The sequence below is a fragment of the Pituophis catenifer genome, unplaced genomic scaffold (assembly GCF_029215685.1).
Source record: "Pituophis catenifer annectens isolate HBS135680 unplaced genomic scaffold, rPitCat1.0.hap2 SCAF_3, whole genome shotgun sequence".
Lineage (NCBI taxonomy): Eukaryota > Metazoa > Chordata > Lepidosauria > Squamata > Colubridae > Pituophis > Pituophis catenifer.
Window position 1 is genome coordinate 180,257,453 of NW_027256883.1, and position 27,801 is coordinate 180,285,253.

The window sequence follows — 27,801 nt, forward strand, 5'->3', positions numbered from 1 at the left end:
CTAACTCAAGTTTTTTTGTTGGTTTCTGTATGTTAATGGAGCTGTGTGTAGTTGGTACCTACCTGGACCTTTGAGATACAGTGCTAAGGGATAGGGTTGTCCTATCTTCAGTTGTGTTGGATCCTAACTTGACCAACTAGACTGTGTGTAATGGAGCCTTGAGCTTCTGGTTCTGTGAAAATGGTCTTGTGTTTTCTTTGCCCCTCCCGTTCACCATAGCTTTTAATAGGGGATTTTGCCAGGAGGAGATTCATCAGGTGGAGACACCATAGCCTTAGAAATTAAGCACTACTGGGGATTGTGGAGGACCTTGGCAAAAGTCAAGATAGTGTTTCACTAACTGGCAAAGGCCATCTTGTGTGGCAATGACTATAGATCCAGTTTCACATTTATAATGCTGGGGCTTTTGGTATCTAAGGTGCTGACTGGCCCTATTGACTGGTAGTGGGAACTGCTGCAGATATTGTACATATTTTGCTGCTTCCTGGCCAAGATGCTTTCTGTAATTCCAGGGCCCACGGTGGTTGGACACCAACAGTGGCAATTTGATCTGGAATTGGGGGAGCTTTCACTGTCCCCCTTGTCATGGTCAGGTCATGCCTGATAGCCATGGGAGTTTCTGGTGTAATTAATCACTGCAGGAAGATAGGGCCTATTATATTGGAACGTAAAGCCATCAGGTGAGATCATGTCACCATGATATGCTGATGGTATCCAATTATATTTCATATATCGTATTTTTTGGACTATAAGACACACCAGAGAATAAGATGCACCAAGAGGTAAGCAAGAAAAAAACTTTTTGCCCTCCCCAGCCCCCAGAAGCACTCTGCAGGCTTCCCAAACGCTCTGCGCGTCCCACTTTTTTGCAAAAATGGGGCACGCAGAGGGTTTGGGAAGCCTGCATAGTAGTGCTGGGGGCTGGGGATTGGGAGGCCAAAAAACGGGCCCATTTTTCACCCATTTTCGCAAAAACAGCATTTTTGCCCTCCCCAGCCCACAGGAGCACTCTGCAGACCTCCCAAAGCCTGTGCGTGCCCTGTTTTTGCAAAAAACAGAGAAAACTTTTCTATAAACTTTTGTCAGCAAACTTTAATCTGCAAAAATTTTATTTTATAAATTATCATTTTTTATATTACATAGTACAATATTTTGTGAGGTTCTTAAAAACTTTCTATAAACAATTGGCAAAAGTCAGTAAAAATCATTAATAGTAGTATTTTCATATAAAATGACATTCTTATATATTGCATTGAATGTTATATAAGCATATGTACAGTTCTGTGCAAAAGTTTTTGGCAGTTGTGCAAAAATGCTGTAAATTAAGAATGGCTTTCAGAAATAGATTAATAGTTTATTTTTTTATCAATTAACAAAATGGAAAGTAAATGAATAGAAGAGGATTCTAAATCATTTGGGTGATCACCCTTTGCCTTCAAAACAGCATCAATTCTTCTTGGTACATACAGTTTCTGAAGGAATTTGGCAAGGTTCCTTCAAGTTGTTCCAAACATGTTGGAGAACCACAGAACTTCTGTGGATATAGGCTGCCTCAAATCCTTTTGTCCCTTCACATAATCCCAAACTTGATGTTCAGATTAGAGCTCAATGAGGGCCAAACTATCACTTCCAGGACTTCTTTATACTGACGATAATTCTTAATGACATTGGCTGTATGTTTAGGGTCATTGTCCTGCTAAAGAATTTGTGGCTAATCACAAACCTCCCTGATAGCATGGTATGATAGGTAAGTAGAAGCCTGTATTTCTCAACATTGATCCTGATCCTGACCAAATCTTGAATTCCATTTGAAGAAATGCAGCCCAAACGTGTAAGGAATCTCCACCATGCTTCACTGTTGCCTGCAGACGCATTATGGTATGCTCTCCAGCCCTTTGGTGAACAAACTATCTCCTGTTACAGCCAAATGTCATATTTTGATTCATCACTCCAGAGCACCTGCTGCCATTTTTCTACACCCCAGTTCCGATATTTTTGTGCATAGTTGGGTCACTTGGCCTTGTTTCCATATCAAAGTATTGTTTTTTGGGCACAAAAAGCTCTTCTGCCCAGACTTCTCCAGACAATAGATCGATGTACTTGGGCCCCACTGATTTCTGCCAGTTCTGAGCTGATGACACTGCTAGACATCTTCCAATTTCAAAGGGAAGTGAGCATGATGTGTCTGTCATTTGCTTAATTAAGTTTCCTTGGCCAACCACTGCATCTTCAATTTTGCCCAATTCTTTCTGCTTCTTCAGAAGAGCCTGAACAGCACATCTGGAAACTCCAGACTGCTTTGCAATCTTTGCCTGGGAAAGACCTTGCTGATGCAGTATAATTTAGCTTTTGTCTTGTTCCTGTTCTCGGTTTTGCCATAGTGTATGACCTGTGACATGAAACTGTCTTCCACAACCTCACCTTAGTAGCAGAGTTTGGCTGTATCTCACCCAGTTTTAAGCTTTTAAGCCGTTTCTGTTTCAATTAGTGACTGTTTCAATCTACATATGACACTGATGTTCATTAGTCCCTGGTTGGTATAAATTGGTTAATCACATACCTGACTCTAATCCTACAAAATCCCTGACTTGTGCAAGTGTAAGAATTGATGCTGTTTTGAAGCCAAAAGGTGGTCACCCTAAATATTGATTTGATTTGGATTTCTCTTTTGTCAATTTACTTTCCATTTTCTTAATTGATAAAAAATAAACTATTAACACTTATATTTCTAAAAGCATTCTTAATGTACCGCATTTTTGCACAACTACCTAAAACCTTCGCACAGGACTGTACTTATATCCATGTATATGGGCTGATGCCAGTGGAACTAATAAGACATCATGATTTTTGCATATTAAAAAAATGGGAGTGCTATATGTGAACCAAAGCCTTTTTTCCAAGATAAGTTCTAATTTATGTCATTTTCTCCGTTTTCTTCTCATATGCTTCCTGTGATTGGTATTCCTTGCTCATCTTGTAGAAGCTGCTCTTGAGTGTGATAAAGATTAGGGCCAAATAGTCTTGTTTCCATATGCAATGAGATTTTCTACAATAAATGGTGGAAATGAATGAAATTTATTAGTAAATTTGGTTCTGTTATGATAAAACAACAACTTGATTCTACTTTATAAAAAATAATTAAGGAATCTCATGTATAACATTACTGTCTTAATAATTTTATCAACATTCAAAAATTGCACAAAATCATCTCAAATCATTCCATCTGAGACTTTGTTCTCTTCCTTGTCTACCCCTTAAAGAGAGTCCCTAAAGTCCCTGAAAGTCACTACTTCTAAATGCTGAATGGGACTGTTTCCAGAGTTTTGCCTGGACTCCTTCCTTTCCCAACAGGTAGAAGGTCTTCCTGGCTCCCCGTGAGATGTTGCTCTCAGGTGCTCACTGTGTTCTTGGAGCCCTTTCCTTTGAAAGCTGTATGATGCCAGTGAGTTGGGCTTCAGAGAATCAGAATGTTTCTAGGCCCAACCATTGATGTCACTGGCCTTGGAAGGACCTCAGGTAAAAATGAGTTTCAAGATTCCAATTCTAAACAGATATGTTCAAATCCACCACAGACTTGAACATATACAGTACTACATAAATATTAGCCCAACAATGAGTAATGGAGAGAGAAGGAGAGAAATATTTTGCAGCACACTACCTTTAATTTTTTTCCTTGTTACTGAGCCAAACTACATATGTTTGTATTTCTTAGGCTTATAGGCTGCTTCAACTGTACCCAATTTTAAGCAATGTATGCTTCATCTCTCATGATTAAAACAATACAAATTCCAAAAGGCCTGAGCCATCTATTCACAGGTAAAATGCTGGTTTATTGGAGGAAGTGGCAACCAAGAAAGATCCATTTAAGACCTCTGATAGTAATGCTCTGAATAAAGACCCAAAGGGAACCCTCCCTCCCTGATCTTATTAAGAGTGCATTTAACAGGTAACTATAATCAAAGTTTGACCCTTGAGTCCATCAGAAACAAGATCTCATACACAGTAATCAGAGGAATAATATCTCTGGTTACCTGCATGGCTTTCTGCAACACAGCAGCCACTTTCCCTCCCCTGCCCTGGGCTTTCAGCTGATGCAAAAACCAAAATTCAAATCAGAAATGTGAGGGTCACACTTCTGACAGTCTCTCCCTTCACCCAATTCTCAGTAACATGCCAGGTTTGTCCTCTCTACAATTAAATCATGGGTTAGGAGACGTTTACTATGAAAAAGCTAATATATTACTCAATTCTAATTCAAAAATAAGAAAATGCATTGCTAACAACTGAGCAATTTGCTCTATCTTTTATAGATGCAATTATTCTGAAAAATATACTTCAGGATCAGTTTCTGAAAATAAAATATTCATATATCTCTATTTAGCTTTAAGATCAGAAAATCAAGAAATAAAAAAGGAAGTATTTTGAATAATCACCTATTTTACTTATAATATCAAAGGCTAATTTCTGTTCCAGAATTCATAATAAATTTTAATAAAGTATTTTCTTTATGTCCTGTAAGTATGGAAAATTGTCTTGATGCTTTCTAAAAGGTAATGGTAAAGGTTCCCCTCACACATATGTGCTAGTTGTTCCCAACTCTAGGGGGTGGTGCTCATCTCCGTTTCAAAGCCAAAGAGCAGCGCTGTCCAAAGATGTCTCCGTGGTCATGGGGCCAGCATGACTAAACACCAAAGGGGCATGGAAAGCTGTTATCTTTCTACCAAAGGTAGTCCCTATTTTTCTACTTGCATTTTTTACATGCTTTTGAACTGCTAGGTTGGCAGAAGCTGGGACAAGTAACAGGAGCTCACCCCATTACGCGGCACTAGGGATTCGAACCGCTGAACTGCCACCCTTTCGATCGACAAGCTCAGCGTCTTAGCCACTGAGCACTGCGGTAGAAACTTGATGGTTTCTATTCCAACTCAATTGCAGATAGATTTAACTTCAAACTTTCCAAATCTAAGATATTTAATAAAACAGAAACAAAACACCTGTCTCTATGAGCCAACTCCTATTTGTGTTTCTCATACAATGTTCACTCCAAAATGGCAAATCCCTCAGATATAATTTGGTTCCAACTACTTTCTCTAATTGCTAAATCCAAAGCCATCTGTAGCCACTGTCTCCAGATTAAGAATACTTCCTGTCTACCAAAGGTTTGTTCACCCTTGCAGTAGAGAAACTTACCTGGAAGTCACGGATGAAAGTCAGGAAAAAACTGACAAAAGTGAAAGCCAAAGACCATTCAGAGACTGTGGTAATGATATGAAAGGTATATCCCTGTAGAAGATATTTTTTAAAAAATGTATTAGTTTCCTGCGGCTGCGCATAACCTGCCGCTTGTGGCCAGGATTCTGGAGAACAGCCGCCCCCAACTCGCCCGCCACCGAGAACAGGCAGCGCTGCCCCTGCTACTTTCCTGGGGCTGCGGAGTGATTCTCATCCTGCCACTTGCAGCCAGGATTCTGGAGGAGAACCGCTCCCCCCTCACCAGCTATCGAGAACAAGGAGTACTGCTGCTGCTGTTCTGGGGCACCCAAGCTGGCCAGGCGCTCCGGACCGCAGATGCGTGTCATCGTGGGCTGGAGGGCTGGGGCCGCGCAAGAAGCCTACTCGGGTGGGGAGGGAGGGAAGCCCTGGCCCGTCCATCCTGGCTCTCTCTAGTAACCAACCGCCGGGATCCTGTCTCCGCATCTTTGGGCACAGGAGCTGTTCTTCGCGTGCGCATGCGCACCAGAAGACTAGGTGGCCAGCACGCATGCACACGTCGGAAACCATCTTCCTGGCACGCGCATGCTCACTGCGTGACTGCTCTTTCTGTTTCTGGCGCTCCCGCATGCATGAAGACCAACTGGCTGGCACGCCGGAACCCAGAAAAGCAACGGGCAATGGCTCTGTGTGCCCAGAGAGATGGCTCTGCATGCCATTTCCAGCACGCGTGCCATAGGTTCGCCATCATGGCTCTAGAGATTATGAGAGCTGAAATTTGGAAAGGCTTTAACAATACCAAAATATAACCAAAAAAAAAGAGAGAGAATAAGACAAATAATAATTCTCAATGGAAGTTATTAATGGCTATTAAACATGGCTTGTGTGTCTACACATACACACAAATATACAAACACACATTTTCTCCATGTTTACAGGCATTAGTATAATAAAAGACCTTTTGTTCATGTCCTGTCTTTGAACTTCTCAGTAACATCTAGGAATAAAATTTTGGCCTGATTCAGCAGAAAACCTAACTTTATTAAACTAGCTTTATTAAATATGAAAGAGGCTAGACCAGCTACTCTGGATCTCTTTTTAAATTGCAGTAATGAAGCCAACTGTAGACTTCTTATGTTTGTGTGTATTAGCAGAACTAAGTATGGTATTTTGGGGAAACAATATATAAACACTACAATGCACTAAGAATATCTTGGAATGTCTTCTGCAATGCACTTGACACATTTCATTTGTGTCTTCTGTTTTTTAAAAAAATATTTTATTATAACACAATATGACAAACACATAACATACAATATTTGAATATATCCTCTTTTTAACCAATGTTTCTTAGTGGTTTTCTTTTTAAGAAAAATCAAACTTACTTTCTCCTGGGGATTCCAATGCTGCCTCTGTAGGGAATCTATTCCACTTAAGCTGAGTAAGATGAATGAAGAAATAGCCACTTTAATCATTAAGGAATATCTTTGAAATACAGAGGAAATAACCTTACTCTCCATCCATTCTTGTTTAATCCCACTTGTTTTTTTTATTTAAAGGCTGTACACCCTAGGTGTTTTGAGAAGGGATGGTGTAATCTTTAGAGTTATGTCTAGTTTGCCCCATCCTTTTGAAATGTGCCAATAATGCAGCAAATGTCCCATCTTATGGTCAGTCAGTACCAAATACAATCATGGCATCATCCAGAAAATTGTTAAGGATCAGGAGATTCTCATAAACCCATGAGATTAAGAAGATACAATTGAGAAGAGAATCAACAAAAATCAGGGATTCTAAAAGTTCCGCTCTCCTCCAGCACCCCAATGCAATGCCCACGGCTTGCGCGGGGCAGACCGTGGTGGCTGCAAGGCCAAGATGCTGCCCATGCAACGGGGGGGAAAAAAGGGTGGGGGGTAGAATGCAGGCATCCCTTGCAAACCGGGAGAAAAGGTAAGTAGAACCCACCTCTGATACCTGCCTTTGTGTATGTGTGTGTGTATGGATGGATAGATGGATAGATAGATATAGATATAGATATAGATATAGATATAGATATAGATATAGATATAGATATAGATGTAGGTCTTTGGTTATTCGGGTTTTCTCCCGCATAAAATTGGAAGTGTCTTGGCGACGTTTCGATGAAGTCTCAAATATCGCTATCTGCAAACCACTATAAAAACCTAGAGATCTAGCATTATTGGAAGTTCATTATTTCTAATTAAGAGCAAAATTATAATGGTATACAGATATAGATATATAGATATATAAAATATATTTATTGTTTTTGTTGCATTGTCTAGCTACCTCTCTGGGAAACAAAAAACAAAGCTTCTAAAGTTTATATATTTTATAATCTTTTCCAGCACTGTTATAACAAGCAGTCATGTTAGCCACCTGAAGATAAAGTGTGTTTCATTTAAAATAGACTTTTAAGAAATACTCATTCATCACTTGTACTGTTTTACCACAAAGGATACTACTCATTATGCTTACTGTGCACCATAGCAGTATTGTAAATCTGATCCAAAATATATCCTTCCCATGAATCTGTGGTTGCATCTTATAGGAAATAATTGTCTGAACCAGAATATATATGACTCCAATTCCAAATGTGAGGAAAGCTCCAAATGTATGTATGAAAAATACAGCAGTTTTCTACAGGAAAATAACATAATTCAATGATTTTTAGAGAACATTGGAGTAATAGTTGAAAGGTTCAAAAAATATAACAAAACTGAATCTTTGAATAGACCCTCTCAACTTTGGCTGAATAACAAATATCGCTATCTGCAAACTACTATAAAAACCTAGAGATCTAGCATTATTGGAAGTTCATTATTTCTAATTAAGAGCAAAATTGTAATGGTATATATTCTAAAGACAGCGATTTTGCTCAAAGGCGGCAATTTTATTTAATGAGTCTTTTCGCCAAACTACAATACTCACCCAACTAAACGATTAATTTAAGAAAATATTTTCCCCTTTTTCTTTTGCCAGGTTACAATTTGGTGAAAAAAATAATTGGCTTTTTAAATCATAGACCAAAAAAAAGAACAACATCCAAGGATTTGCAGGCTTCTTTTGCGTGTGCTAAAAGTGTTTATGATTCCAAGATAAAATCACTGGGTAAAATGGGATTCGTGTAGAAGAAAGGTTCTTTGCTCACTTTTCTGAAGTTTGCCAAAAAACAAACAAACCCCAACAACTAAATAACCAACTAGATTTCTGGAGGATACATAAATCAATAGAAGCTTTATAGGTCATCTAATAGCTATCTGGAGGAAACCATACACTGAATTTGATAATAAGAACCAGCTGTCAAGCATGAAGATGGCAATATCACAGTTGAGGATATCTTTATTACTGCAGGACTATAGCCATCACTGAAGACAGAATGAATTTTGTTCATACATCATTTTATACATAATCAGCCCATAAGCTGAAATGCAAATGGGTCATAAATCAAAGCAATGATCCCAAACTTACAATTAAGTCTACAACAGAATGAATGGAACAGAATAAAATGAGTCAAAATATTTCTGAATGGTTCAATGAGGGTCTAAAACTCCATAGAAATTCACCAGGGCTTAAAAGAAAGCAGTTTTACTGGAGAACCTGAAATATGACTGGGTTTAAATTATCGTGGAGGAATGGACAAAGTTGCCTGGGCAGAAATATAAAAGACTCATAATAATGGTTATGATATATTGTTATAATAGATTCCAGAGTGGATGAAACCAATTACAGTACTGACTTGACGGAGGCAATTGCTTTTTCACAAATAAAATATGAAATATGAAATAAACAGACACTAAATGTTGTGCTTATCTGCTCACTTAGACTTTAAATATCAGTACGGACTAATATTCAGTGGCAAATTATAAGCAAAAATTCAGAAGAAAAATCAAAGGGACCAATATTTTTCACAGAATTATAGGTACAAAAAGTATTTTCCTCTGCTGATGGTATATATTTATTTGAAACTCTCTAAATCTAACCCTTCCTTTGCATTTTAGTTTATTATAATAGTAACTGAAAATGCTGACTCTATTCTATAACCAAAAGATTTATGATTGCAATCCCCCAGAGTGACCATGGTGTAAGATTGATGGCCAATAAATTTTACAATAAAGAAATAAAAGGTGTTGTTTATATTCTGTTTTCCTTTAGTGAGATCAGGATGATTATGTGCCATTTCCAAGTAGTTCATCAAGCAAGAACACTTAACTTCTAACAGCTTTCTACATTATGTGTTTACAGACATGTCTCACAATGACTAATCCTAAAAGATATATTGTGACTAACCAAAGACGAAGCTTCAACGATAGGAACTCTTCTTTCTCCAAACTCAACATTATAATCGTCAACTGTCTTTGGCTTGAAAGGAATACTTTGCAGCAAGTATTTTTCATTTTAAGGCCAAAATGTGAGATCTCGACAGCAAGTATTACTGCTATCACAATAAGAAATGCCAGATTCTAACATCACATTCAAAACTGCACCTACTTCTGAATAAAGGTTCCCCTCGCACATATGTGCTAGCCGTTTCCAACTCTAGGGGGTGGTGCTCATCTCCGTTTCAAAACTGAAGAGCCAGCACTGTCCAAAGACTTCTTTGTGGTCATGTGGCCATCACGACTAAATGCCAAAGGCGCACGGAACGCTGTTACCTTCCCACCAAAAGTGGTCCATATTTTTCTACTTGCATTTTTTACATGTTTTCAAACTGCTAGGTTGGCAGAAGCTGGGACAAGTAACAGGAGCTCACCCCATTACACGGCACTAGGGATTCGAACCGCTGACCTTTTGATCAACAATCTCAGCGTTTTACCCACTGAGCCACTGCTCAGTCATTAATAATTCATTTGTTCTTCATGAAGTATTGTGATGAAGGAATTAAGAATAGAACATTGAGAATAAAGAGGCTGAGATTTAAATTCATATTTGGCCACAAAACCTAATAAATTACCTTGGCCTGTTGCTATTTCTCTGTTTAACGTATTCCATTGGACTCTATAGAATAACGCTTAAAGGAAAGGAGTACAAATGTAATAAATATACTTACAAAGTATTTTTAAAAATACTTTTTGTGTTTCAAACCTAATTAATGTATGAGGAATAAGAGATTTGGAATTAACTTTGATATTTAGCATCAACAATCTGTTTACTTTATGGAAAGAAGGGCACCTCCTCGACAAGAAAAAATACTTTAGATAATTTTGATAAGAAACATAATTAATGTCTTGAAAACAAAATCAATTATTTTCCATAAAATAAGTATCTTGACAGCTTTTAACAACTTACAATCTAGTTACATTTAGTTACAGTCATAGTATTTATTCAATGGGAAAAGGTTTTAAATTTGCAGTAATTTATCTACACTCTTCTTAATCACTGTGAGATTTTTTTTTATTCTTCTCATTATTTTCATTCTACAGTGACATCTAGCGTTCATGACACAAACTATATTTGATCTATTTAAACTATATTTGCTTGGAAAAATTATATAGACTAAATAAGCAATAAAGAACATTACCAGCAAATGCTCCTGACCACACTGTTTTAAGAGAAATGTTAAAAAAAAATGTGGATGTTTATTCCAGCAATGCCAAATACTATATTGTATTTGTTACATTTTCTCAAAATATAGCTTGCTAGTTGTCAGGACTGATTTATTCTGAGATTTATTTCTGAGATTTATTTGTACTGAAATAGATCCTTTTTATTTAACTTAATTCTATTAATAATGTAGTATTTTGCTTGCAAATATATTCATTTTAAAAATATTATCTGGCCTAAATAAAATAAAACCATTCCAAATAGCAGTTTGTCCTGGAAACTTAAAAGTAACTTACATTTATTTGATTTATATCTTGTTGCTTATGGTAAATAAAATTAAGAAATAGCTATAGAAATATCCTCAGTATCCAACTACATTGTAAAAGCCAATCAATACCAATTAAAGGTGCTTCCAAGTAGACATATACTGTTCAAAATATATTGTACATCTTAATTTTAAACTATTTTAACTGATGTTGTCTTGTGTTTTTAATAGGCTGTACACCACCCTGAGTCCTTCGGGAGAAGGGCGGTATAGAAATAAAATTATTCTTATTCTTATTCTTGTGCCGTCTCTTTTGGAAGCATGGAAGAATTGGTGGGAAAAAATGATGTTCCCAATGTCAATAGTATAACACATACCTTTCTTATCAAGTTTCATTTAGGCATATCCTTAGAATAGGCTATTACAGTCTTATGATGAAGATATGTACTTTTGTAATTCAATCATCACAGACAAAACACAAACCTGGAAGTTTGCAATGATGCAAATCCCAAAACAGCTAACCATTCCTATCACTAAGCCAGCCTTATTGAGTCTGAGCATCTTGGGTTCTTCAGGGTTCAAAGCACTGACTTGTTTGTACCGAACATATATGGTGGCGATACCTGTGAATGAACAATTGAAGTAGAGTAAGAATAGAGAAGCATGATATCAAATGCAATGAAGACTAAGTAACAATTATAGCCACATGAAAATTGTGGTCTTTTATGCAAGACATAACAAAAGAATTGTAGAAGTAAATTAACTGTCTGAGGACTCCTTTCATGCTAGGTATAAGGGTTTGGAGAAACCTGCCAACCATGATTTTTAATCCAGCCATCCAATAACTCCACTTAAGTAACTATAGCTTACGTTCTCTGAATGTAAAGCGGAGAGTGATATGTTATTTAGCTATTCCTGCAGTAGCTGTGCTCCCCTACTCTGCCCAGGTGTTGTTGGAATAGATTTTCAGACTATTTCATTAGAGTAGATGCAACTCTGTATAACTGTTTCAATCTTTAATGTCTGTAAAATGTCTGTAGTGTTTTTGTCTCAATTGCATATGCCAACTGCATTGCCCCAAACATCTTTCAGTGAATGTTCTTTTCCTTTAGTTAAGATTTATCTGTAGTTAAGATTTATCTTACTCTGTAGTCTCATTAAAGCCCACATCTAAGCAATCTCAGAAGCTCAGTATTATTTTTACTGTACTTACCCAAGAAGGAAACAAAGCATAACATTATTCCAAACAAGCATCTTTCTGGAGGTGTTGTTCCTAAGTCACTGAAAGATAAGCAACTTATGATACTAAGCATCCTGCAATGCAATTGGAATGACAAAATCTATGAAATACACAATTAACACCCATTATTAATGTTGACACTAATGATAAGTGATGTAGCATGAGTAAAGATAAAGATTTCTTTAATAACTATATTGTTATTATACATAGTTATATTATACATATAACTGCATAGTAACATAGATAGTGGTTTGCCAATACCTATCTCCATGATGTATTTTTAAATCCCATATGAAGCTTACAGACCTGGGACTTCCTGGAGATTTTTCATTCAACTACTCCTACATCTGAGCCTGCTAAATATTTTAGAATCAGCTAAGGTCAGCAATGTATCAAATTATTTTTCTGTTCTTTCAAAAAATATGTGTAATGATATGTGGGACTGACCTTAGAAGACCGGGGGTGCTTCCCAGGAAATTATCAGATAAGAACGGGTGTAGCACACAGGTGCATAATGAGCAGAGAAAGAAACTCAGAAAAGAACTTCCCTAACTTGTCAGGCAGTAAAATAGATGTAGTCAAACTGTATTGAAATAGTTTATCATACAGTAAACCGAGCATAATTATACTTACCAAAGCATATACATTTAAAAACAGGAAATACATATTTGTAAATAATGGCTAATATTTACATAGCATAAGTAGTTACGCGTATTTTACATAAGTCAGTTCAGGGTGACTTAAGACTGTTAAGACAAATCTGAGTCTTAATATTTCTTCTCAGTTTCATTTAAGATCAGAAGCCAAGGATGCCATTGAAGCCCCTAAGTAGTAATTGATGTCAAACATCGATAGTATCAATAATAATGAATTTATACTTTAATAAATCAAATAACAGCTCAAGGAACTGCAGTCACTGCTATTTTGAAGATAAAAGAATTGCAGAGATATACTATTTCCAGCTTCAATTATACAATACTTACAAAATATCATCTATAACCCAGGCCTAGGCTATTGCTTCCTATTAATATATAAGAGGTCAAATATCTTAATAGATACTGTAGTCTTGCAATTCATAAGCAAATACCAATTTTTGAAGAGCAATATATCAAATTGGTTTAGAACCAAGGCTTGCTTTAAAACAGAAGCAGCAGCTTGAACTAGGAGGAAGAGAAAGAAAATACTGTACCTTGTTTAACATTGTACAATTGTATGTGCAAATCCTCAAATCTCTTTATTCTCTAATAATAAAGTACAATGAACTTCAGCTGACTTGCTTTAGAACTAAAAATTGGTCTACTAAAGATGTAAAGAGTTTCAGATTACATCTTGACCTCCATGACTCAAAGCAACTACGCCTATATTATAAGGGACCAGCAAAAGAGAATACTTAGTTCTGCAGTCAAAATCTACACCAAATGTCTGTCCTTCACATCTCAAAATAGTAAAAATTATTTTCATAGTTGCCGCATTGGGAATGAGCTGTCTGAAGTACTACTAATTTATTTTATTTATTTATTTATTATATTTCTATACTGCCTTTCTCCCGTAGGACTCAAGGCGGTGTACAGTCAAGAAAAATATAGACACACAAACATCATAAAATTGCTAATTAAAATTATTACTTAGTTTGGTCAATTAAATAAAACCCAGAATTAGATAACATTTAAAAATCATTCACATGTTCATATGTTTAGCCCCGCCTGTTGCAACATCAGGGTCTTGAGGGCACGGCGGAAAGCACGGAGATCTGGGATATTCCGTATCTCCGGGGGCAGTTCATTCCAAAGGGTTAGAGCCCCCACAGAGAAGGCCCTCCCCCTGGGAGTCGCCAGTCGACATAATTTGATTGACGGTACCCTGAGTAGTCCCTCCCTGTGAGAACGAACTGGTCAGTGGGAGGCTATTGGTGGCAAAAGATGGTCTCGTAGGTACCCAGGTCCTAAGCCATGGAGCGCTTTAAAGGTGATAACTAACACCTTGAATCGCACCCGGAAGACCACCGGGAGCCAGTGCAGCTCGCGTAGGAGAGGTGTTACATGGGCGTAACGAGCTGCACCCATAATCACCCGCGCGGCTACGTTCTGGACCAGTTGGAGCCTCCGGGTGCTTTTCAAGGGGAGCCCCATGTAGAGAACATTACAGTAGTCCATACGGGAGGTAATTAGGGCATGAGTGACCGTGTGCAAGGCGTCCCGATCCAGAAAGGGACGCAACTGGCGGATCAGGCGAACCTAATAAAAGGCACCCCTGGCCACGGCCGTCAAATGATCTTCTAAAGATAACCGTGAATCCAGGAGGTCACCCAAGTTGCGGGCCCTCTCTGTGGGGAGCAAGATCTCATCCCCTATTGTCAGTGATGGTACCAGCTGACTATACCGGGACCCCGGAAGCCACAACCACTCAGTCTTGGAGGGTTTGAGTCTGAGCTTGTTTCTCCCCATCCAGATCCGCACGACTTCCAGGCAACGGGACATCACAGCAAGGGCATCATTGGGGTGGTCTGGGGTGGAGATGTATAGCTATGTGTCATCAGCATACTGATGAACACTCACCCCAAAACCACGGATGATCTCGCCTAGCGGTTTTATATAAATGTAATAATTAGCTAGAGCAGGCATGTCCAACCTACTGTCCATGGGTCACATGCGGCCCTGAACATTTAGTAACATGGCCCACAAGATATAATGAAAATATTTTTAAAAATAAAGTAAGTTTGTTATTTACATATATTTATATATATATATATATTATATGTGGTTCAGGCAAGCCAAAAGGTTGGACACTCATGAGCTAGAGGCTTTAAGAATATGGAAAATATAAAAGATTTAAATATAAGAATTTAAATTTACAGCAAAATTGGATGTGGTGGAGAGAGAAGGAAAAGAACAAGTTTTTATACAATATTTCCAGAAGTAAATGAAAGTTCAGATATACATCCATCATAGAATTGTAATATACACCAAAGGAACCAAGATGATAAAACTTGACATTATTTGAAATTAAATTCATTGGGCCTATGAACATCTTGGGAATAATCCAATGAGCATCTTTAGAGATAGTTCTTGATTTATGACCATAATGCAGACCGCCCATTCCAGCTGTAGTTTGTGATAGTCATAAAACGGGTTAAGCTTTTTTTTTACAGAAGTCATTAAACAAATCCACAGTCATTAAGCAAACACCACAATCATTAAGTGAACCCATTGTTTGCTACCAAATGTTTTTGACAAAATTGGAAGTAAATACCAATTTTCAGTAAAATGTTGTAAATCATGGTCACATGACCACGGGATGCTGCAAATGGCCATAAATGTGGACCAAGTGCCTGAAATGCTGTCATGAGACTGTGAGGGAGGTGACTCATAAGTACCTTTGGTGGGGTCCATTGTAACTTCAACTCTGATCATTAAGTTCAGAATTACTTGAATTGTGAAGTTCCACAATGAATGGAAACATACAAAACCACCAATGTGTTCCTGTACTTTCTTCATTCCAATTCAGTTCAAGGAGCTTTGAAAGGAATCTCCAAAGTTCAAAAAACAGTTCTTTTCAAAGTAATCCACAATGTCTTTTAATGGCTTTACAAAGAAAGAAGAAACACAATGACTAATAAACTTTTAACTAACTGGCACAGCAACAAAAGGTTTGGCGCAGGAACGGAAGTGGAGAAGCTGATGGATTTTACTGGAAACAGACTTTACAATAGAATTAAAAAGGATATGTAGAGTTTTAAGCGTGGAAGTATTGACCTTGAATTAAAATGCTTATGGACAGATAAGGAAATGAAGAAGCAAAATAGATAAATTAGATAGCAATGTTTGAATGCTTAATTGTTTAAATGATTCAAAGTTTAAGTGAGCTTTACATAAAAACAAGAAGTGCTTATGGTAAAATAAAGATAGAAAGATAATTAAAATAGAAGTGGGAAGTTAAGGTGACTAAATTGATATTTTCATAAAAGCATAATTTGATGTAACATGTTTTAGTTTTAATTTGATAACAAAGTGGTGGATGATAATTATGATCAATTGTTAATGATTATAGATGATATACTAAGGTACACAGATGGAAGTCATAATTGTGATTGAATTTAACACATGTTGGAAATGATTAATATTAAGAAATAGATGGGGACACACCCTGGAAGAGTATAGTTGGAAACAGTGGATTAATAGACAATATATTGAAAAAGAAATTTTTAAAATAAGTTAGCAGAATAGTAGTTGGGAGTTTTGGAGGAGAATATGCTGAGAACTCAGCCAAAATAATGTAATGCTGGAAATCAGCTAAATAATAGGTGGAGTTATGGAGGAGAATGCTGTTAATCAGCCAAAATAAAGCATGCTGGAAATCAGCCAAAACAATGGAAAAGTCTGGTAATCAGCCAAATAATAGTTGGAGTTATGGAGGAGAATATTTTATTTATTTATTTATTTATTTTATTAGGCTTATATGCTGCCCTATCTCCAACAGACTCAGGGCGGCTCACAACAATAAAAACGATAATAATCCATTATACAAAGTTAAAATGCTAATTAGATCAGATACAATTAAAAACCCATAAAAACCGCATCAGTCCAGGCCGGGGGACTCGAATAACCAAGTTTTTAATTCGCGGTGAGAGGTGCAAAGGTCAGGGGCCAGCCGAAGCCCCATGGGGAGTTGATTCCAGAGGGTGGGCACGCCCACAGAGAAGGCTCTACCCCTGGGGGCCGACAGCTGACATTGTCTCGCCAACAGTACCCTAAGCAGGCCCTCCCTATGGGCGCGAACTGGGTGATGGGATGTTGTTGCTGGTTGCAGGTGGTCCGCCAAATATCCTGGGCCTAAGCCATGTAGGGCTTTATAGTTCATCACCAGCTCCTTGAATCTCACCCGGAGGGCAACCGGCAACCAATGCAGGTCGCGCAGGAGGGGTGTTACATGGGAGTATCTGGATTCTCCCATCACAACCCGCGCGGCTGCATTTTGCACCAGCTGAAGCCTCCGAGTGGTCCTCAAGGGCAGCCCCATGTAGAGAGTGTTACAGTAGTCAATACGGGAGATGACTGTGTTACAGTAGTCAATACGGGAGTAACTGTGCATAGGGCATCTCAGTCCAAAAGTAGGGGCACAACGGGCGCACCAGACGAATCTGGGCATATGCCCCCCTGGTCATGGTCGTTATATGGTCTGCTAAACTCAACCGTGAGTCCAGGAGGACACCCAAGTTGTGTGCCAGGTCTACAGGGGGTAAAACTTCACCCCCTATAGCCAGCGATGGAATCTCTCCTATGGACCGAGATGCCGGTACCCATAGCCACTCGATCTTGGCAGGGTTGAGTCCAAGTCTGTTCCTTCCCATCCAGACCCGTACCGCTTCCAGGCACCGGGCCATCACGTCGAGGGCATCACTGGGTTGGTTTGGGGTGGATATAAAGAGCTGAGTATCATCAGCATATTGGTGGTACCTCACCCCGAAACCACGGATGATCTCTCCCAGCGGTTTCATATAGACGTTGAACAGGAGGGGCAAGAGAACCAACCCCTGGGGCACTTCACAAGTGAGGGGCCTCAAGGTTGATCTCTGCCCCCCTGCCAACACTGCTTGCGTTCGACCCAAGAGGTAGGAGGAGAACCACCGTAAAACGGTGTCTCCCACTCCCAACCTCTCGAGGCGATGCAGCAAGATACCGTGGTCGACAGTATCAAAAGCCGAAAGATCTAATAGGACCAGAACAGAGGAATAACCTCTGTCCCGAGCCTTCCAGAGATCATCCACCAGCGCGACCAATGCCGTCTCTGTGCTGTACCCGGGCCTGAAACCCGATTGGTACGGTAATTCGCTTCATCCAGGGTCAGCGGGAGCTGACATGCCACTACACTCTCAACAACCTTCGCTAGAAAGCGGAGGTTGGAGACCGGACGAAAATGACTCAAAACAGCTGGATCCAAGGTCAGTTTCTTGAGGAGGGGCCTCACCACCACCTCCTTCAAGGCAGTCAGAAACTTCCCTCCCTCAAGGAAGCCGTTATCACCGCCTGGATCCAGCCGCGTGTCCCCTCCCAAGCTGAATAAACCAGCCAGGAGGGGCACGGGTCCAGGACACAAGTGGCCGCACTCAGCTTCCCCATGATCCTGTCCACTTCCTCTGGGGTAACAGAATCAAATTCTTCCCAAAGCACAGGACCCGCTGCCTCTTCACCGTCTGACTCTGTCCAGTCAGAGTCCAAGCCGTCCCAAATCTGAGCGACCTTGTCCAACAGGTGCTGGCTAAATTCCTTGGCTCGCCCCCGCAAAGGGTCTTCCCTCACCCTCTGAGTCAGGAGGGAGCGGGACATCCTGAACAGGGTACCTGGGCGATTCTCTGCGGACGCGATGACATCAGCGAAGTAGCGACGCTTTGCCGTCGCCAACTCCACCAAGTAGGCCCGTATGGCCGACCTTAACTGGGACCGGTTAGATTTGGAACGACTGGCTCTCCAACGGCTCTCTAGGCCTCGCCTATGTCGTTTCATCCTCCGGAGCTCAAGGCGCCAGCCAGGATCTGTGACTTGTCAGAGGCCACAAAGGGACGACCCGGTCAAGAGTCCCGGCAGCAACCTCATCCCAGGCATCCACCAGGGTCGTGGCCGGGGCGTGGGAGAGAGAGAGAGGTATCATCCCAAGCTCCGTTTGGAACCTCTCCGGGTTCATCAGGCACCTGGAGCGGAACCAGATGGTCGGCTCCGCCTCCCAGCGAGGAGGGGCGGCGTACTGGAAACTCAGCCGAAGGAGATAGTGGTCAGTCCATGACAGGGGATAAATGGAAGACAATCCCCCACCGAGCCCCACTCGCCACTGCTCCGAGACAAAAACAAGATCGGGCATGTAGCCGCCCTCATGTGTCAGGCCCTGAATAATCTGAGTCAGGTCCACAGCTGCCATGGAAGCCATGAACTCCCGAGCCACCCCCGACGCCCCACCCAGGGACGGCAGATTGAAGTCCCCTAGAACAATGAGTCTGGGAAACTCCACCACCAGCCCTGATAGGGCGTCGAGTAGCCCGGGCAGGGCTGTTGATACGCAGCTGGGAGACAAGTACACAATCAACAAGCCCAACTGCCCACATGGGCCCCACTTCATGAGGAGAGCCTCACACCCGTCTATCTTAGAAGCAGTGACCTCCCGCGGACTAAGGGTCTCCCTAATAACAACCGCCACCCCCACCCACCCTGGGCCCTTGGCTGATGCAGCACCCGGAAGCCTGGTGGGCAAAGTTCAGTCAGAGGGGCACCACCCCCACCGAGCCCAACCAGGTTTCCATAATGCAAGCCAGGTCTGTGTTTTCCTCCTCAATCAAATCACGAATGAGGGAATATGCTGAAAACTCAGCCAAAATATGTTATGCTGGAAATCAGCCAAACAATAGGTGGAGTGATGGAGGAAAATGAGGAGAATACATTGAAGAATAATTATTAATAAGGGGTGAAAAAGAAAATGTTGGGCGATAATTAAAATGAAATGGAAAATTTTGAGATGTCTGTGTAAAAGTTTAAGATCAAGATAGGATGAATTGGGTCTAGAAAATGAGAAAAATAGAAAGAAATTTTGATTAATAAATTAAAATAAAAATTAAGTTGTATACATTTGGAAATTAAGATTCGTAGTGATAAAATTGTAAGGTAAATATATAGATTAATAGATTAGATTGATTTTGTGTTCAACGTTGATTTTAAAAGGAAAATTTAGATAGAGTGGTATTGAATTTTGATTTATAATTGAATTTATAAATTGAATATAAAAATGTAGTATAGTAGGAGATTAAGATGTATGATCAGATAATAGAAAGATTTAAATTAAGATGTTGGAATTTATGTTAAAATTATTTGTTCTCATTTGTTAAACTAGTATACCCATTTGTGACCGGACCAAGACTTCGTTCTTGAGAAAAAAAAAATAAAAATGTTTATGTTGGAAAAAATAAAAAAAATTTACACAAGGAGCTTTGAAGAGATTTCTAAGCACACTCATCCTTGTTTCTTACATTATATATTTGGTCTGATACCAGTATTTAACAGACAAACCATTTTGGAAAACATATGAATGAAAAATATATTTAAAGTAAGCAAATAAATATGTAAATACATTTGATATCCTGCCACCTTAGTAACCTTTTGCAAATCTAATTAAAAGAGCAAGGGAAAGAGGGAAGAATCACTTCAGTATGTGTGTATATGTAGTGTGTGTGTGTGTGTGTGTGTGTGTGTGTGTGCAGAGGGGCTGCTATGAAGCAGTGTAAGTCTAAGCTCTAAGTGCTATTTCTATTGTTATATTGTGCATGTCTATCTATCTTATGAATATATTATGAAATAAACTTCATCCATTTTGATATGGAGAGGTAAACCTAACAATGTTTGTTAAAAGAAAAATGACAATAAAGAGAAAAAAATCCACTACTACTGTTAGTCTTTCAAATTCACAAAGAATGTTAATGTATTTTAAGTTTGTCATTTCATTTTATAACAAACTCAAATTATTAAATGCTGTGGCTTTTAACCTAACTCCAGTTTTAAAAACTTTTAGAGCAAAAAACAGGAGTAAGAAAAGTTTCGTAGATGTAACATTAGAACATAAATTGCAGTGCAAAAATATAAAGTATACTGACCTGATATAGGGTACCAAAGGGTCAATATGGTGTAAGAATACTCCAACAACATATGGAAACACAAAAGTAGCAGATGAGCAAATAACCAGGGAAGAAGGCAAGAAACTCAGTCCTTGCTGAAACCACCACATTTCAAAATGATCCAGAGTCAAATACTGAAATAAATAAACAAATAAATAAATAAATAACTTTTTCTTTCTTCTTGCCTTGAAAGCAAATAAATTGTATGTATTTATAATAACATTTCTACATCATCCCATTTCTTCCAATTCATTAATATACTATCCTTCTGCTCTGTATTTCAAAATATTTCCTCTTTTCATTGAATTATCAAATCAGGACATCATTTGAAACAGTATTTTCAGCTTCCCTATTTGAGTTGTATTCTAACTCTAGCTCAAACCATGATAAAGTGAACAAACTATTTGGAGCATGTTTTTAAGAATAGGATGGGGAAATAAAAGATCAAATCAAAATGTTGATAACCTTTATCTTCTAGTCTAAAAAAAGGTAGAACCCAATGCCGTACAATTTAGCCTTTAATATATACAATTATATATTTTGTAATAGAAAGTACAAACAACCACATTCATGCCTCCCTCATCTTCCATTCCAACTCCACAGGACTGCCTTTAAAGACCATGTAGAAACTGGAGGTAATGCAAAACACATCTAAAGGTGGCACGGTGCTAAGAGGGGATTAAGGGCTTTCTTATCTAATTTTCTAACCAAAATTTTAATGGCTTCTGAAAGGGGGGTGGGTATAAACAGGGTGGATCATGGGATTTGGGGGGCAATCCACAGAGGGAGGGATTAGCAAATAATTTTCCAAAAGTGAAGCCAAAGTCAACACAAAATTACATCATAGGAAACTCGGAACTGGGAATAGGCAGACTTAATACTGGCATGGAAATGGGCTGTTCCATCAAGGTTATGGTTGGGAGGGGCAGATATGGTGGGAGCAGGAGGCCACATCATGTCAGAGGGGTACGCACCCACTATCTTCAAGCAGTGGCGTGCTCTGACCTCCAAAGTTCTTCTCGTTCCTTGGGTTGCTCAGGGTCTCAGAGCCTGAGTCTTAGGCTGATGTTATGCAACGCCAGGTCCGCGGCTAACAAAGCCCCCCTCATCTGTGACCTAATTCAGGAGGGGAAAGCGGACCTGGCAGGTATTACAGAGACCTGGTTGGGCAATGAAGGGGGGGGTCCCCCTCGTAGAAATGTGCCCACCAGGTTTCCACACATTCCATCAGCCAAGGACTGGGGATAGGGGTGGAGGTGTGGCGGTCCTTATAAAGGTAGGTCTTGACCCTAGAGAAGTCACTGTCCCACAGACAACCGGATGTGAGTCCCTCCTCATGAAGTGGGGTTATGGGTTACAGATGGGCCTGTTGATTGCGTACCTGGCTCCCTGCCACGTATCAGCAGCCCTGCCTGAGCTCAACGTAATAGCCGAGGTGGCAGTTGAAACTCCTAAGCTACTGGTTATGGGAGATTTCAACCTGCCATCCATTGGTGAAACGTCTGAAGGGGCTCGGGAGTTTATGGCTTCCATGACGGCCATGGACCTGACCCAATTAGTTCATGGCCCTACTCACATGGGGGGACACACTCTGGATTTGATCTTTATCTCTGACCAGTGGCTGAATGGTCTAGATATAGGGGATATAGTCATCGAACCCTTGTCATGGTCAGACCTTCTGACCACTACAACCCACCGCAGGGAGGCGGAATCAATTAAATGGTTCCGTCCCAGGCGCCTGATGGATCCTGATAGGTTCCGGATGGAGCTTGGGCCATTTCCTGAGACCCTGGCTCATGACTCAGCTGAAGACCTAGTGGCATCCTGGGATAGGATGGCCACTGGTGCTTTAGACCGGGTCGTGCCTTTGCGGACTCTGACCCGGCGTCAAACCTACCCAGCTCCTTGGTTCTCTGATGAGCTGAGGGAGATGAAACATCGGAAAAGACGCCTAGAGAGCAGTTGGAGGACTAGCCGTTCCGAATCCGACCGAACACTAGTGAGATCTTATATTAAGACCTACTTAGTGGCGATAAAAGCGGCAAAATGTAACTATTTTTCTGCTTTTATTGCATCGGCAGATAATTGCCCAGCCGCCTTGTTTAGGGTTACCGGCTCTCTACTCCAGCTGAGAGCCCGGGAAGACCCTCTGCAAGGATGAGCTGAGGATTTTGCACAATATCTGCACGATAAAATCGCTCAGGTTCGGGAAGGCTTGGACTCTAACTGGGTTAATTCGGATGAAATGACTTGAGGATATTATCTGGGATGAGTTTGATACCGTGACTCCTGAGGACGTGGACAGGTTACTGGGGAAACTGAATGCGACCACATGTTTATTGGACCCGTGCCCTTCCTGGCTAGTGCTGGCTACCCGGGAGGTTACACATAGCTGGCTCCAGAGAATTATTAATGCTTCTTTGAGCAAGGGATTCTTACCTCCCGCCTTGAAAGAGGCGGTGGTGAGACCCCTCCTTAAGAAGCCCTCTCTGGATCCAGCTGTTTTAGCAAACTATCGTCCAGTCTCCAACTTTCGCTTTTTAGCGAAGGTTGTCGAAAGTGTGGTGGCATGACAGCTCCCACAGTATCTGGATGAAGCTGTATCTAGACTCGTTCCAGTCCAGCTTCAGGCCTGGATACAGCACAGAAACAGCATTGGTCGCGTTGGTTGATTATCTCTGGAGGGCTCGGGATAAGGGATGTTCCTCTATCCTGGTCCTATTAGATCTCTCAGTGGCTTTTGATACCATTGATCATGGTATCATGCTGCACCGGTTGGAGGGGCTGGGAGTGGGAGGCACCGTATTACGGTGGTTCTCGTCCTACCTCTCTGACAAGTCGCAGTCAGTGTTGACAGGTGGACAGAGATCGACCTCGAGGCCCCTTACTTGTGGGGTGCCACAGGGGTCGGTCCTCTCTGTGGTTTTGGGGTGCGATGTCATCTGTACACTGATGACACTCAGCTGTACATCTCCACCACAAACCATTCCAATGATGCCCTTGAAGTGATGTCCCGGTGCCTTGAGGCCGTACGGGTCTGGATGGGGAGAAACAGGCTTCGACTCAACCCTTCCAAGACTGCGTGGCTGTGGCTGCCGGCATCCCAGTACAGCCAGTTAGTCCCATCACTAACTATTGGGGATGAGTTATTGACCCCCGCAGAGAAAGCTCGCAATTTAGGCATCCTCCTGGATGCACGACTGTCGTTAGAAGATCATATAACAGCCGTGGCCAGAGGAGCTTTCTATCAGGTTCGCCTGATTCGCCAATTGTGTCCCTTTCTAGACTGGGACTCATTACGCACAGTCACTCAAGCCCTCGTCATTTCCTGACTTGACTACTGCAATGCTCTCTACATGGGGCTCCCCTTGAAGTGCACCCGGAAGCTCCAACTGGTCCAGAATGCGGCCGCGCGAGTAATTATGGGAGCAACATGGCGCTCACATTTAACACCTCTTCTACGCGAGCTGCACTGGCTTCCGGTGACCTTCCGAGTGTGCTTCAAGGTGTTGGTTCTTACCTTTAAAGTGCTCCATGGCTTAGGACCTGAGTACTTACGAGACCACCTGCTGCAACCGATAAACTCCCACCAACCAATACGCTCTCACAGAGTAGGCCTACTCATTGTACCATCATTAAAACAATGTCGTCTAGTAGTTCCAAGGGCGAGAGCCTTCTCTGTGGGGGTACCTACTCTTTGGAACAAAATACCCTCTGGAATACGAATAATCCCAGATCTTCGCACTTTCCAACGTGCCCTGAAGACCTTTCTGTTTCAACAAGCAGGGCTAGCATAAACATCTAAATTCTATGCCAAGGTCTTAGCAGATACACTAAGTTGACTCAATTTTTTATTTACTGTTTATAAAAAAAAAAATTATATGTATATAAAATCTTATTCTGTTCACCGCCCTGAGTCCTTCGGGAGAAAGGCAGTATAGAAATTCAGATAATAATAATAATAATAATAATAATAATAATAATAATAATAATAATAATAATAGTAGGAAATAATCTGATATGTCACATAACACCAGCACTGCAGGAGCTGAATGAGATGCTGATGAGACTGGATTTTACATTTTTGTCCATCAAGTCTTTCCCAAGGACCTGGGATAGGCAGATATTGTTTGATAGTGTTAAAGGTACTGTCACAGGATGTAAGCTATTCCAAATAAAGATGCCTTTTGCAATTGACTGGTGTTGATGTTGTCAATGCCAGTGGTGTTCAAGTGGTGTTCCAATTGTTTTGGGACTGCATCCAGGAGCCTATTATGTCAGCCAGCTATTTAGACTGGATTTGGCATTTTTGTCTAGAAACTGGCATGAGGGAACCCAGATGGCTTCATGCCTATGGTGGGACTAGAACTCAGTCTCCCAGTTTTTAGCATGATGCCTACAACTACAATCAATAGGCTATAAAGTCTACATGGCTGAGGACCTGATTATCTGTGAGATTGTTTACTTCAAATAGATTCTCCCCAAAAGATACTGGCAGGGAGTATATGCTCATAGTTTCATCTTCCATGAGAGCTCAGAAACAATCTCTCAATGTGGAGGTTGCCTTCTTGAAGAATAATTTATCTCTGAAATAAAATACGCATCCTCATTTTTGTTAATTGAAAGGCTAGTTAAATTTCACCTTTTTCAAGGAATATTTGGAAGCTGTGGAATGAGTAAAGGATGTACACAGGATTTATTATTTCAATTTATATAGCTGTCCATTCCAAATATATGACTCTAGATAGCTACAGCAATTAAAAACAAAATAAAATTAATGCAATATAAAAATTAATACTGTGTTTTCCCCAAAATAAGACCCTGTCTTATGTATTTTTGAACCCTGAAATAAGCGCTTGGCCTTATTACCATGTGCTCAAAAGCCCGATTGGGCTTATTATCAGGGGATGTCTTATTTTGGGGAAAACAGGGTATAACAAAATATAGAATAATATTTAAAAATAGAACACAATTCATAGTCATGTTATTCCAAAATCCATTAATTATCAACAATAATTAACATAATCATGGCACAGGTTCTGTCATACATTGAGATCCCCGCATCCAATGGCAAAACCAAGTCCTTAAGGCCTTACGAAAAGATCAGGACTAATCTGATCTCCGGGGTATGTGTGTGTGAGAGAAGGGGGGGGGAGGGAGGAAGGAGAGAGAGATTCCAAAGGATAGGACAAGCAATAGAAAATGAAGGACATTGCCTATTACAGACTGTTATAATATTATAATATGCGGGTTTCTATTGTTATATTTTAATGTAATCTTTACTTTATAAGCCACATTGATTCAACAACAGATAAAGTATAAAAGTGTCTGTAATAATTATGATATAAGGTACACACCCACACAAGCTAATTCTGGAGCAAAGCCTTATTCTGCAAGTATTTTATTTTGTTGCACAACGTGCCACTGAAATTGCAACTAACAAAAGAGAATAGCCTTACATAATCAACTACTGCATTTTAACATTGGTAATATAGAGACATTAATTGCCCACTGAGATGAGATAATATTTAAACAGATTAGTAGAAGAAAGAAAACTGAATTGTTGAAGATCTGAAAGGTTCTTAAAAGAGAATGGGTAGAGTGAGAAGAAACTTGTTTTTTTCTGTTTTCTGTTTTTTCAAGATTTTAAAAGCACCTACAAACAAGGGCTGCCTTAACCAGTGAAAAGGTCTGGCTGATTTTGCTTCTGCAATTATTTAGAAATATTATGAGTTGTAGAGGAGAATAAAAGTCCATCTTGACTTCTAATTCATCTTTATTACATATTGTGCCTTGATAAATGGCTAGAGTCTGATCCATTGTGACTTCTATGGAACTGGGGTGATGGATGCCAATGAAATTCCATAACTAGTCAAAGTAAACCTCATGCAATCATTATTTTCTGCAGCCCATTTTGAAACTCAATTGGTCCTTTTCAATGAAACATTTACTGTCCCGAGACAAATCTCAGCCAGTTATCAATCAATCTTTTTATTGATCAATCTCTGTCTCCCTGTAATGCAATTCAAAATTCAAAACCTCTATAATTATATAGAGGATCAATTGGACTAGAGAACTGAGCACAGCAAACAACTTGCATCTTTAAACTACACTATCAATAATACTCTTTATTAAGAAAAAAAAAGTTTTAAACTGTTCGTTGCCCATACTATAGTATGGAGAAGTAGCCATTTCAGTTTCACATTTAGAACCTGCCCATATTTTGTTTTTTCTTTTTAAACAGAGAAAATAGGAAAGAGGGACAAAATAGCTGACAAAGCCGATGTATTATTATCACTAGCAACTGTCGGTCGTGAACACCTGAATCGGAGGGTCTCTGCTTCAGCCAAGTGATCCAGCCAGATTGGGAAGAGGCTGGAGGAGAAAGCTAAGGAAAGCTGTCTTGTCCTCTCTTCTCTCGGGCATCACCGTAACGAACACTATATATTCTTCTCCTGGTGGTTTGAAAAATACAAAATTTTTCTGAGGACCCAGATTATGGGGGCAATAAGCTGACTTTGTATAAATATACAAAAGTATGAAGGCTATTGCTTAACGCATTGTAAGCCGCCCTGAGTCTCCGGAGAAGGGCGGCATATAAATCAAATTTAAAAAAAAAATAAGCAAAAGCTGCAACAATTACTTTTCTTGAGCTTTCATTTTATGACTTCGCCCTCACCCCGGACATATCCTAGAGATCCTAGACTTTAAAAATCTGCCTAACACGATATAAACTTAACCTCCGCCACCAGCAGCCCGTCAGCAGCCTCCTCCTCCTCCGGCCCGAGTGGCAGAGAAAGCCGCGCTCTCCCTCGCAGGGTGGCGCCTGACTGGATATAACCCTTTCGTCGTTTGTGCTGGCGAAGCGCGCTC

The 27,801-nt window shown here is 40.1% G+C and overlaps 1 protein-coding gene across 2 annotated transcripts; it reads right to left on the reverse strand.

The window, feature by feature from the left end:
* Positions 1-1,091: 1,091 nt before the first annotated feature.
* DRAM2 (DNA damage regulated autophagy modulator 2) lies at positions 1,092-27,612 on the reverse strand. Of its 2 annotated transcripts, none has more exons than XM_070939900.1 (8): positions 27,572-27,612; positions 20,908-21,062; positions 12,252-12,319; positions 11,522-11,661; positions 7,692-7,869; positions 6,597-6,676; positions 5,191-5,283; positions 1,092-3,046 (listed from the first exon to the last, which is right to left on the reverse strand). In XM_070939900.1, exons 2-8 carry the CDS (start codon positions 21,036-21,038, stop codon positions 2,939-2,941), a joined length of 798 nt encoding a protein of 265 aa, XP_070796001.1. In that variant the 5' UTR covers positions 21,039-21,062; positions 27,572-27,612; the 3' UTR covers positions 1,092-2,938. The 2 variants fall into 2 exon arrangements, with proteins under 2 accessions (XP_070796001.1, XP_070796000.1); XM_070939899.1 differs by lacking the exon at positions 27,572-27,612 and adding an exon at positions 27,250-27,368.
* Positions 27,613-27,801: the final 189 nt, after the last annotated feature.

Coding starts and splice junctions, on each gene's coding strand:
- DRAM2 (XM_070939900.1), bottom strand. CDS start 21,038: ATGTGGTGGTTTCAGCAAGGACTGAGTTTCTTGCCTTCTTCCCTGGTT. Junction 7,870..11,521: donor GCATCATTGCAAACTTCCAG/GTTTGTGTTTTG, acceptor ATTTTCCTGTAG/AAAACTGCTGTATTTTTCAT. Junction 6,677..7,691: donor CACAGTAAGCATAATGAGTA/GTATCCTTTGTG, acceptor TAATGATTAAAG/TGGCTATTTCTTCATTCATC.